The sequence below is a fragment of the Cygnus olor genome, chromosome 2, assembly GCF_009769625.2.
Source record: "Cygnus olor isolate bCygOlo1 chromosome 2, bCygOlo1.pri.v2, whole genome shotgun sequence".
NCBI classification, from domain to species: Eukaryota; Metazoa; Chordata; class Aves; order Anseriformes; family Anatidae; genus Cygnus; species Cygnus olor.
The window spans coordinates 138,594,444-138,607,257 of NC_049170.1; the positions used below are offsets into that span (position 1 = coordinate 138,594,444).

At 39.7% G+C, this 12,814-nt stretch overlaps 1 protein-coding gene across 6 annotated transcripts in view; it reads left to right on the forward strand.

Annotated features, from left to right (window-relative positions):
- VPS13B (vacuolar protein sorting 13 homolog B) overlaps window positions 1–10,281 on the forward strand; it is a 473,584-nt gene extending 463,303 nt beyond the window's left edge. For 5 of the 6 annotated variants that reach the window (XM_040548603.1, XM_040548600.1, XM_040548602.1 and 2 more), the window contains exons 60-62: window positions 736–838; window positions 1,488–1,737; window positions 8,228–10,281. In XM_040548603.1, coding sequence (XP_040404537.1) covers window positions 736–838; window positions 1,488–1,737; window positions 8,228–8,473 — 599 coding nt within the window. In that variant the 3' untranslated portion in view covers window positions 8,474–10,281. The remainder of the gene's footprint in view (window positions 1–735; window positions 839–1,487; window positions 1,738–8,227) is intronic. The other variant, XM_040548605.1, reaches the window with a different exon arrangement.
- Window positions 10,282–12,814: the final 2,533 nt, after the last annotated feature.

Here is a 12,814-nt window from a genome sequence, read left to right on the forward strand (position 1 = left end):
CTTTCTTGTAAAAATTTTTAAAACTACTTAATTTGTGAATGTTTTGCAATCACTCTTTCTCTTTCTGGTGACCATACCTCATTTTTAAAAGTTTACAAGCCATCTGAAAGCATACGTACTGTATCATCTTCAGCTTTGGATAGTCTATTTAGAAACCTGTTTAACTGCTTCTTGTAGTCTCCATTCTGTGTTGGCACTAAGAAGAATTCACAATAAACCAGATGCCCCGGGAGATCTCATAAATGTGTATGGATCTGTGTTTAACAGCTGGATTAAGTAACTGAACATTTAAATACAGTATCTAGGCAAACTTTCCTTCTAATTTGTACCGATCGTGACATGTATGTGGAAGTATTTTAATATTAAGCAAGAAAGTTAACAACTGTCTTGATTTTTTATACATAAATAGTAAGTGATGTGTCTGATCCTACTATGAAATGATGGCTCTCAGGAGCATTATGTTTCTCCTAATTGCAAGTGTATGGCTGATTTTTAGAACATGCAGTGGTAGGTTGTTGTTTTTTTTGTTTCGTGCTAATGTAAGATCACTGGGGTTAAGTGCACAACTCTTGCATTGTAATATTTAATGAATTATCTTGACTACAGCTTCCAAAGATGTGACATCATTTTGGATCTGCACTGTTTTATGAACTGCTCTAAACAGATGACATCACTACAACATGTAACTGTTTTGTAGAAAACAACTACTAAAAAACTTAAATTCTCTTACCACAGGTATTTTGCATGGAGCTGGACTTTCTCAGCTTCCCAAGCAGCGTTCTCATCCAAATGATCAACATGTTGAGCAGGCTCCAAATAGCCACGTCAAATATGTCTGGTAAAATTATTTAGACACTTGCTCATTTTTACATCCACATTGTTTATTAATAGGTTCTGGCCTGTGGTCAAGTTAACAGGCTGCTTCCCTAGGAAAGGCTGAGTTATGGCAGTTTGTTTAGGAACATTAAACACAAAGGTAGTGCATAGAAACCCAATCTGCAAATGATGGGCTGCTGATCTGCTTCCAGCTTTGGAACTACAGAGCTGATCTTTATTTAATGGCATTCAGTGAGCTCTTACTTATTTATCATTGCACTGAGCCCAAGAAAAATACTGCACATCTCCAGAAACAGCTGTTAGTGAAGATAGCTTTATTTTCTGTGCTGAATTTGTAAGCCGCTTCTCAGGGTAATTTTTCTATTAGGATGGGAAATAGGCTGACCTAGCATGGTTATTAGCCAATTTTGCATTGAATGATTAAGGAGTTCTGATAAATAACATTTTCGCATTTATCCTCTAAATCTTAAGTCTTACATCTTTCAGTAATGGAGATTTGGAATATACTCCATGGGTTATTTTGTATTTGTAGGCAATAGCTACAGGCTTAAGTAAGAACATTAGTGATCAAAAGAAGTCCTCAAGGATCCAGTGCCTAACAACACTGACTACCTCTTTTTTTAACTTTTTTTTTTCCTTTGGTAACACAGGAAAATGCTGCAATCTCTAGGGAGGCCAGAAGTCCATATGGCCCTCGATGTTATGATTGTGAGTGGATCAGGCCAGCAGCATGAAGGCTGCTTGCTGCTCACCTCAGAGGTGCTCTTTGTGGTCAGTATCAGTGAAGACACACAGCAGCAGGCGTTTCCTGTGACTGAAATTGATTGTCTGGAAGATGATCAGCAAAAAGACCTGCTGAAGGTGCAGCTAAAACAACAGAGGGTGCCTTGTGATGTGGAGGTAAAGACTGAGTAAGATTTTCATCCAAAGATAAAGTTACAGTGGGGGGTGATGCATTTAGCAATGGGCACACACACTCACCTTGGGTTTGGGAGGCCAGAGATTTAAGTGCCAAACCAGGGGACCTGTTGATTTCACACGCCTCATTGTTGACTGGGTTGCCCTTTGGATGAAAGGGACATGTCTCCTCTCTTCTGTCCTCTTATTGACCAAGAAATCGAACATCTGTGACAGCAATTTTCCGAGGGAAAAAGCAGAAGTGAGGTTTTTGGTAATCACCTCGTCGTTTCTGAAGAGGATCTCAGGACTAGCTTCCTGTGTGTCAGGTGTTTATTATTTGCAAGTTAGAGTTGCTACCTATGCCTACAGAGTCACAGTGAGAACAGTTCCTTTTATTATTCTGTTTTAACAGTTCAGTAATGCTGATGCTTCCTCTTTTCAGCATGTTTCTTATCTCCCCAGTTTCAATGCAGAGCTCTTTCTTGGCTGCCAGCTGTATTTAGTTCCTTAAATCTTCCTCCTTTTGCAAATACTGACTTTAAAATGGACCAGTTCTTTTGCTGAGGTTGGATGTACCATGTGTTTGCCAGTAAAAGCATAAATCTTTCATCTTCTTATTGAAAGATTTCTAGGCCATTTGAATACTGAGGTTTTGGATGAATTATCTTTTTTTTTTTATTGGTAGAAGAATGGTATATTTTTACACTTTTGGGAAACAATGTTTATTGTATTAAATTCTCAAGTGGAGTCATGAGGGTTCATTTCAAAAACAAATATGTGTGTGTCAGGTAGTTCATAGACTGCTATACCAGAAATTTCCGTTTCAGATATGCAAAAAGAGCATATGTAAAACAACAGGAAGTATGAGCTGTGCCAAAAAGTAGGCGAGGCTTCAGCACCTTCAGTAAAATCCTAACTTTGCTGAAGTCACCAAAGAATTTTGCTGTTGATTCCAGCAGAACAAGGACTTCATCTGAGTCATGACAGCACTTGGAATTTCTGTGAAAGCTCCTTTTTTAAGTGCTGAATTCTCTACTTATATTTAATGTCTTTCCAGTAACCTCAGTCTCACAGTCTGACATTTGCCCAACTGTTGACTGAAGTTGCCTTCCTGCACCACAAAACTACACGAGGCATTACTTAAATTTGGTGCAAGTGGGCAAAGCTCAGTTTTTCTGCCCCTGAACACTATGTGGTTGCTGGAGGCAGCCATCGTGCTGAAACCAGACCATCCTGTTCAGTCCAGAGCTACCGTCCTGAAGGAAAGAGGAAGATAATTTGTTCTCCCTGAGACTATTGATGCACTCAACCTATCCTAACCCTAACTTAGCACCAGCCCTGATTTTTTTGTTGGGCTGTAGCACCTGTGGTGGCTCTTGTCTTTATATCTGGTTATCCAAGGGGTGAGGAGTAGGCTGCTACTCTGCAGGAACACTGCTTGCCCAAAGGTTGTTGCAGGAGGGTGATGCCTGCCTGGGAGGAGGAAAGACATGGGACAGGGAGCCTAATTCTAGTCCCCATAGCTGCTGCAGCTGGAAATATATGAGACTGCTGGGCCAAGTGGATCCTGTACATGCACAACCCTACATGGCTTGGGTAAAGAGTCCAGTAGTCCCACATACATATGCAAATACACACAGTAAGTGAGCTGCCTTGGAGATACTGGATGAAATACATATGTTTCTTTGTGTAATTCTGGATAAAAATATGGGACCCTTATTCCAGTGGCATAGCAATGCCAGGAGCTATAAACCTTGAGCAAGCCAGCTGCAGTACACAATGTCTTCTGCTGACACAGGCCCTTGAGAACGCAGGGAAAATGTATGGCATGATAAAAGCAGTGAAGAGTGCCTATGCCCCCAGGGGTGGAGCAATGTCAGTGATGGCAAGACATCAAAAGCTGAGCGATGCTGTACAAAACTGACTTGGCATAAGTATGCCTTCAGAATGCAGAATTCACAGTGGAATTTGTGTGAATATTTAAAGAAATGTGCTATAAAGAGGAGCAGTTAAAAATAAGGCAGGCAAGAATAAGAAAATGTTTGTTTTTTTTTTATGCTAAGGCAGCTATGCAAAAACAGATTCCAAAAGCTTCATAAAGTATTACTAATTACCTGGAGTTACGTAATATGATTTTGTAATTAAAGCTCCCTTATTTTTTGCCTTAGTGGATTGGGACATTTCATACTTGGAAGTTTTCTTTCTGCAGCTGCGCATTTCACTTCTGTGGTGCTTGGGGCTGTTCTGCCATGGCCTCCCTTTCAGCTCCCCAGCAAGAGCATTTATTAAAAAAAAAAAAAAAAAAAAACACTTCGATTTTGATAGCGAAAAGCATCCTTAGGAGTAGCAAGCTATGAATTGCAGGTAAGCAGCCTCAGAGCTGCAGAACCCACACCTAAATAGACATGACTCCTAAATATTAATGGTGGGCTCTCTTGTTGCACTGAAGATGTCCTGCTACATGAAGTGCTGACACTTCTGTACATGATGACATTGGTCAAGATGACCAAAATTTTTTGCTTAAAAAAATGCCCAGTCATGTCATCCAAAAAACAGAGGTAGTGTTGCCAAATGTAAACTATATCTAATTTGCTGATTAATTTAATCAAAGATCCTAGAAATAATACAACAAATTGAAGCGATTCATTTCAACATTATAAAAATGCACTTTTGTGTCTTATTGTCCACCCAAAATAGTTGCCAAAAGTTTTGTTTCAGCTCTACCCAAAACAGTTTCTCCCCTTGCCTCTCCTCAGCTTCTTGGAACTATTAGGAAACAAAACATGAGTTATTCTACAGCTGTAATCACCAGAGATGTTATAGAACATATTTTGACTCCTTCAGCAATAGGTTTGCCTGATGGCTTGTTTGCCTCCACAATATATAACTTAATCCATCTGGCTAGGAATAGCCTGGATGGATTCTTGAAAACTCTGGCACTGACAATGTTGTTATTGAAAGGGAAGCATTAATTGTACTTGGATTATCTTCCAAAGTAATTGAGACACTGCTTGGTTCCAGACAGACATCAAACTCTAAAAGGCCTCTTCTTCCAGCTGCTTTTGGTGTAGCTTATAATATCATGGAGAGAGTAAAATACTGACGGGCCCTGGAATCCCAAATATTCCTGAATTTCTTTGTGATGATCTGCAACAGGGTTTTCATGATAGTGCTACAGGTATCATACCTGGAGCTGAAAACCACTCTGAATTTTCAAAGAAGTAGTGGAAATGAAAAATAAAGAACCTTCTTACTTACTGAGTGTGCACTAAGCAGACTGTTAGTGCTACACACAATCTGGACTGCACAACAAATATGCTATAGCCACTGCTGATTTTGTTAGAATTGCTGAAGTATTATTCTTTATAAGTCATAATTTTAGAAAAAAAATAGAGTTCTTAACCCCCAGAATGTGACCTTCTAACATTAAAGGCCATACAATCTCTAAGATTCATCTAACAGGTGCATTAAGCAACCATTAACCAAGTTGTGACTGATTGAATGGTTTGGCTATAAATATTACAGTTTTTTAAAATAGTTGGTTAATGACAATACTACGTCCCATTTAGGAAAAAAAATGTAGAATAACAGCAACTCCAAGTTTCTGTTGTTGTCTTGACAATATAAGCTAAACTGAAACTGGCTGGAGAAGTAGACAGTTATAGATGAAGTCATCTGGAAGCAAGTAGGGTCCTAGTTACTTTGGAAGACTGTCCAAGCACAGTTAATATTTCCTCCTGAATAATTGTGCTATATCTATGGGATATAGCCTGGAGCTGAATGAATCACAGAATCACAGAATGGTTTGGGTTGGAAGGGACCCTAAAGCCTATCCAGTCCCAGCCCCCTTCCACGGGCAGGGACACCTCCCACCAGACCAGGCTGCCCAAAGCCCCATCCAGCCTGGCCTTGAGCACCTCCAGGGATGGGGCATCCACAGCTTCTCTGGGCAGCCTGTGCCAGGGCCTCACCGCCCTCTGAGTGAAGAATTTCTTCCTAATATCTAATCTAAATCTTACCTCTTTTAGTTTAAAGCCATTCCCCCTTGCCCTATCACTCCACCCCCTGACCAAGAGTCCCTCCCCAGCTTTCCTGTAGCCCCCTTTAGGCACTGGAAGGCCGCTGCAAGGTCTGCCCGGGGCCTTCTCTTCGCCAGGCTGAACATCCCCTGCTCCCTCAGCCTGTCTTCATGGGGAGAGCTCCTATGAAGAATGGGTTCACACAAGTAGGGGAGTGGGATGCCAGCACCATTTCCATCTCCTATTATAACTTTGATCTTTTGGTCAGAGTGGAGTCAGAAGTGTAATCTAGTTTACATGGGTGCTACTTTAGCATATTTCTCTCCTTTCAACTGCTAAAACAGATTGACTAGTGAGGTGTTACCTTTTCTGTGACAGCAGACTGAAGCCATCATTCAGACATCATTCTCCCTTGTTAACTATGTCTCTGCTGCAGCAGTCTGCCTTGTAATTTTTTTCCCCTCCCTTTAAGTATATGGAGGAAACCAAGCTTTCCTCTGTCCATTTCGTCATTTCCACTGTTTCTAAGCATAGGCTCCAACTTTGAGCTTCTGAGTTTGTGCATGAGCCTACTTCCTTTAGCATTTTTGTGGTGATGATTGAAAACAGGAGTGTTCCTACTTGTTGAGCAGCAAATTCCTCTCCAAAGGCATAGTTTTTTTTTTTAAAAAAAAAGAAAAAAGAAAAAAAGAGGGGACTGTTTTGATTTGAACGTGACATCTGTCACAATTTATGAATCATATTAATTATTTCTTCAAATAAGCAATGGTTTGTATAAAATGAGCCTCACATGTCCAGAGATGTGACAGGATATTGATCCTGGCTGTTAAATTGAATCCAATGGCACTGCTTGGAAATATCATCACATCTACTGAGGCATGTGTAAAACCCCCTGAAAGACGGTCAGAAGACAGCAGTCTTTGAATCCTCAGTGTGACATGCTACAAAGAAAGATGTTTTAAACCATGCAAAAATGAAATTGGTCAGCAGTTCTCCCACTATAAATAAGGAAGCATCAGACCCTACCCCTAGGATAGTGTCTGCCTTTCTGTCATTTTCACATTTTGGAAATAAGTTATATTCTGAATGACTTTGATAGTGATACCCCTGTAGTATCAATGGCGATATTTCTGAGTATCTTTTTTTGGAAGTCATTTTGAAGTCAGCTAGCTTGGTGTCTGCTTGCATGCTTGCCCTTCCCAAGTTAGTCATAGTCATCTTCAGTTTCTTCTTCAAAATAAAAAAGGGGCACAGCAGACTGATTTTCCAGGTTTGCCCATGGCTTTTCGTCTAATACTTTATTGGGTTGAAATCATATGGTAGATGCCACCATTCTGTTGGCAGCATCGGTTTTAGCTAGAAGTGGGTTAATTGTATCCTTCTTACTAGAGCCTTGAACCTCAGCGTATTTCATCCTACAAAAAGGGATTTCTTCAGAAGAGTCCCTACAGCTTATGATGGAAGAGGCAGTTTGCATGTATACCTTAATTTCTTCTCCATTAATAACATTCCCAAACTATCTGTAGTAAAAATCTTTTGTTTTAAAAAAAAATAATTATATGAGTGCTTCTTTGGTTAGCAGAGGCAAATGGATATATCCAGTCATAGATAGACCAGTCACCTGGAAGGTAGCTTCTAGTCCTTATTCTGAATCAAGTGACTGAAAGACTTACTTAACTTCCCAGAAATGGCTGTGGGTTGTCATAAATTGTATTTTGCGAGAGAAAGGTTTGCTAGTTATAAATGCTGTCTATCTGATAAACACTGCTGGGAGCTACTGACATTTTTCTAAGAGGGCTTTAGATGCTTTTCCTGTCTACAAAGAGCTGATTTGTTGTAAAGATCTACTCTTGAGCAAGGTGGGTGGAGTCCATCCCTGAAATTCTTTGAAGATACTGCTTAGACTTTTATATGGTGGAGTTAGAATAATTTAGGTTGGAGAAGACCTCTAAGATTATCTGGTCCAACCTTTAACATAGCACTGCCAAGTCCACCATTAAACCATGTCACCAAGCTCTACAAGTTTTTTGAAGACCTCCAGGGATGGTGACCCAAATACTTCCCTGGGCAGCCTGTTCCAATACTTCAAAACCCTTTCAGTGAGGAAATTTTTCCTAATATCCAAACTAAACCTCCCCAGTGCAACTTGAGGCCATTTCCTCTTGTCTTATCACTTGGTGCTTGGGAGAAGAGACTGATCCTCACCTTGATATAGCCTCCTTTATGGTAATTGTAGGAGTTACAGCATCTCAGGATAGAACTGTCCAAAACATGCAAAGGAAAGGAGTAATCCGCCTACCGCTAAACTACAGGAGAACTCTGCTGGTTAAAACATCCACGAAACTACTGTAAGAAAGATCCCAGGGAGGATGATTTTTAACTCTACAAAGTGATATGCAAGTTATTGTCTTCACTGTTGAGTTCAGTTACTGTCAATTACTCAGTAATCATTTTATGTTGTCTTATTTCAGGCAGATGGAGCTAGAGAGAGACTATCAGAACAACAATACAACCGCCTTGTGGAGTACGTCACAAAGACATCTTACCACCTCGCCCCCAGTGCTGCTGTAATGCCAACACTGCAAGCAGTGGCTACTGAACACCTTCCAACTGTAATGAAAACGTATCAGTATGTAGTTGATCCAAATTTTGCCCAAGTATTCATTAGCAAATTCACCATGGTAAAAAATAAAGCCTTGAGGAAAGGATTTTTTTAATAAATATTTGTGGTGAATGTAGTAATATCTTACCATTTTGAGCATAATGCTTTCTATGCAGTAACCTACGTCAAGTAGAGATGCATGTAATTTTTGAAGTAGGAGATTATAATGAAGTTAAGCTTTTCTAACCTTGACAACGTTCCTGCTCCCTAGCCAAGATACTAGTGCTGGAAGGAAAGTGTTCTAGCAAACAAATGAAGTGAAAGGGAAAAGCCTTGGACTATAGGTCAATCAAAATCCTTTTTCTTTCAATTACCAAAAATCAGGGAATAAGGAAGAACTGAGTGCACAGAGTCATTTTTGCCACACACAAAAAATATATATCAATACATACTATATCATATTTTAGGGTCTGCCAGTTTCTGTTATAAACCAGGTTTATAACTCAGCTGTAAAAACTTGCTCAAGGCTGAGCCTGCCCCCCACACATGCACTCCCCCCAACATGTACATCCTGAGGCAAAACATTTTCCCCCACTAAATCTGAAAAACCCAGTGTGGCTGTTTTAAGTTACTAGTGACAGCTGGGTTTTAGCACCACTTTAACCTTAAAATAGCTTCCTTTATTTGACTGAAGTTTTGCAGGACATTAGTCCTTAATGTAAACTAGTGCCTTTGTCTGGTTTGGAGAACAAAACATGAACTACAACATGAATTTATTTTTAAAACTGTCTGTATACAGAAACTTTATTTCATCCACCATCAAATTTTCAGGACTTTCAATGTATATATGACATTGTGCATTGTCTGGTCATTAGCTGGAAGCCAGTAACATGCAATTCAAAAACTTAAGAACCGGAGCTTAGCCTCCTTAAAATCTACCAAGAATCTAAAGCTCACTGTACCGTAGATGTGCTAAATATAGCCTTGTTGGGTCTCTCTCCCTGCTGATCTGCCACCACTACATATAGTAAATGTTCAATTAAGCCCTAATTCATTCAATGCTTATCATCTTTGAAGTGATAAAAAACAGGGATATTTAGAAATACGCCCTTTCAAATATATTTCTGCAAAGCAAAATGAGTTGGGTTCTTTTTCAGGTTGATACAAAAGTAAAGACCCACGGGGTCCGATTACATTAATAGTTATGATGCCATCACAGTACACTTAAGAATACTACGTTAAACACATCAAGACAAATGAGCTTTCTAAGTGTCTTATTTTCAGATGTTTTACAGTTTGTAGTAGACAAGAAATCATTCTCTCCAGGCAAAGTTAGGTTACTTTATAAACCAAATCTGTCTAGAGCAACTTTAGTAAAAAAAAAAAAAAAAAAATCCTGCTTGGTTTTCAACTATACTTCTAACTTCTCTCCCCTGTTACATGTATATGGACATTCATTTTGTCTGGGGATTCCTGAACATGGCCAGAATTAGAGACAAGAACTGGAATAAAGTCTGATCATCATTTTGAGCAAATACATCTGCTTTAGTTAGTTAATACCTTCTATGCATATCTGATATGACCAAAAGCACAGTACATAAGAATGTAGTATTTGTAATGTTTTTCTCGTGAGTTCAGCTTTGTTAAAAGATATTTCTAAAAGCCGTGTCTCTTGTGTACTGAAATACAGTAGCCTGGGATCTGAGTTGTTCTTTCTGAATGTGAAATAAGCCTATTAATTATCAACATTTCATAGTGATTTAATAATTTAGTCATTGTTTAAATAACACTATTTTAAGAAAAATGTACATATGCATACAATTCATTCCCGGTATTTTATGGAAATGGTTTAATAATTCTAATTTTGCATATTGATGCATAAATTGTAATATAGAGTTTGTTTAAAGATAATAAAGCTATTACTATAATAGTTGTTTTTGTGAGCTATTTGGTTGTTCAGTTACGAGTGAATGAACAGTCATCGTGTAGAACAATGACCACAAAGACGCAAGCTTCATGTAGACCGACCCCACTAGATTCCTGTTGGTGACTGGACTTTGTCATATACCAGAAAATGCAATAGATCATGACAATACGCTGGAAGTAAAAAACCTGATGATTAGCTTGCCAAAACATGTGCTGAAAAGTTTTATGGTTTTGTGACTGACTGAATCAAAACAGCGCTATAGTCACCATTTGAATTAGCCTAATCTGTTCATTATGGAGGTAGTACACGAACCAGCCAAGAGGCTGCAAACACACCTGTAAAAGATGAGGGAAGGCAGCGGTTTAATTCCTAAAAGTTTGTAGATTGCAGCCATTGTTGAAGCTATATTTGTGTTTTTCCTGAATTATATTCCCTTGGAATAAACACTTGCTTAAATTACACTCTTCTTCAATGAATTAAGCTAGCATCTTTACTGCATTAGGCAGGTTCTTTCTCCCCCTTCTGACCACATGTATGGAAACATGTGTGGAGATGGCATATAAATCAGCCTCTCCTACATATGAGCTGTGTGAACTATGAAAACAAAGTTGTCCAAAGAGCAGCTGCCTATACTTAGCTGCTAAAGCACTCCAATGTGTACCCTTAAAGCATACCTACTTTCATAGTGCTCTTTAGACCTGGAGAGCTCACAACTTCAAATCTATCTTTTTAGTTTGCTTCCAGAACAATCAATCATTCCTCAAACACTCAAGAATAAAGCAAGCCAGCCAAAAATTTGGAGGCATACTCAGGCTTATGGATGGCAAGCCCTTCCCAAAGTAGTTTAGATCAAACAATCCCTTTTTATATATTATTTCATATATATAAATATAGCAAAAACCTTTACAGATGGTTGGAGATGGTCTCAGGGCAGACAGGCATGTTATTCAGCTCTGCAGCTCCTATAAACAGCGTGCCAGCTGCTATAACAAGAAGCTGATTAGGGTCTTGCTCACACACGCCTTTCCTGTGCCACACGAGGGCTCACTCCCAATTGGTTCTAAGATACAACAATAGATGAGACCCAGTAGGATTAGCTGAACTCTTTCTAGCAACAGCCAAAAAGAAAATCGATGGCTTGGTACTGGTTTCAGACTAGGTTAGCCCTTGTGCCTAGCTCCTGAGGAGGGCCCCCAGTTTTGCCCTCCCTTTGCACTCAGAGGAAAGCTACCAGTTGTTTGGCAGTGCCTGCTGAAAGGAGGTGCTTGTTTTGCACCCCATGTGAAAACATGATAGCGTTATAAAGAACGCAACACTTTCATATTGCTGACACACAAACTGCAAACACGCAGCAGAGCTGCGTTTCTTCGTTGTTGCTGAATACATTTAGCCAGGGACAGCGTTGAGCTCTGCTGTCCGACCAAAAAGCCAACGTGGGCCACAACGTTCTCATTTCTTTAAATCACACAACACTGGTAACAGAATGAATGCACAACTGTGGTTGGCTTTAACAGTTTAGAAGAAACCTGGAATTTAAAAGTAAATTCACAGGTAGCAACTGGGAAGACTACATGGGCTAGAGCTGAGAGGGAGTCAGTTCCTCCAGCCTGCACACCTGGCAGCAGCACAATTCCTTGCCTGCGAAGCTGTCAGTATGACTAAAGACCCCTGGCTATTTAAACCTGCAGACATGGCTGAGAAAATGCTAGTCAGTATTTAATGGCACACAATGTTTATACTGTACATTTGGAAGATAAATTGGTATCATTTGCTATTGTTAAGCTTGGGTTTACATTTATAGGAACAGGGGTATTTTGATTACTAGACGGTTTCCCCTGCACCACTAATGTCATTCTTTCTTTGCTCAAAGGCAGCCCCACACTTACAGAAACTTTAAAGAAAATGCCGTGTTGCTCCATATTAATGTTCTGGATCAAATACGCTACTTATGTGCTTTCATTAGTCCAAATGCTGCTCACAGTTACCTATTAAGTTAAGTAGATAATGATCCATTTAGAATAGTAAGAGTTACTCCAAACAGGATTTGAACTGAAGACCTTCAAATACAACACAGATGGCTTAATTTGTCATGCTTCTTCATACAAAGCCTCCCCTTCTTTCACATGATCAGCTTTGACTCCTCTCATAGTGCCCCCATTCAGCAATCAGGAGTTCCAGCCCTACGTATCACTTGTGTATTTTCAACCTCAGCTGTAGGCAACGCACAAAGCACGCTCCAAGTGGCCAGTAACGAGGCAGAAGGTAGAGCACCAGGTCTTGGACTACAGGACGTATCCAAAATTAAGTGTGCTCAGCTGACTGCTTCCAGATATGGAGAGATGTGTGTGTCTAGAAGCAGCATGGAAACATTTTCATTACCGTAATGTCCTAAAGTAAGCATTTCCTCTTCTATTATGTCTCCTTTTATCTTCTTTCCCTTTGTACATCAAATACATGTGAATATACTTGCAGTCTGGGGTCATTTTCCAATTACAGTTACATACCATGTATAGGAGTGGGCAGTGGCGT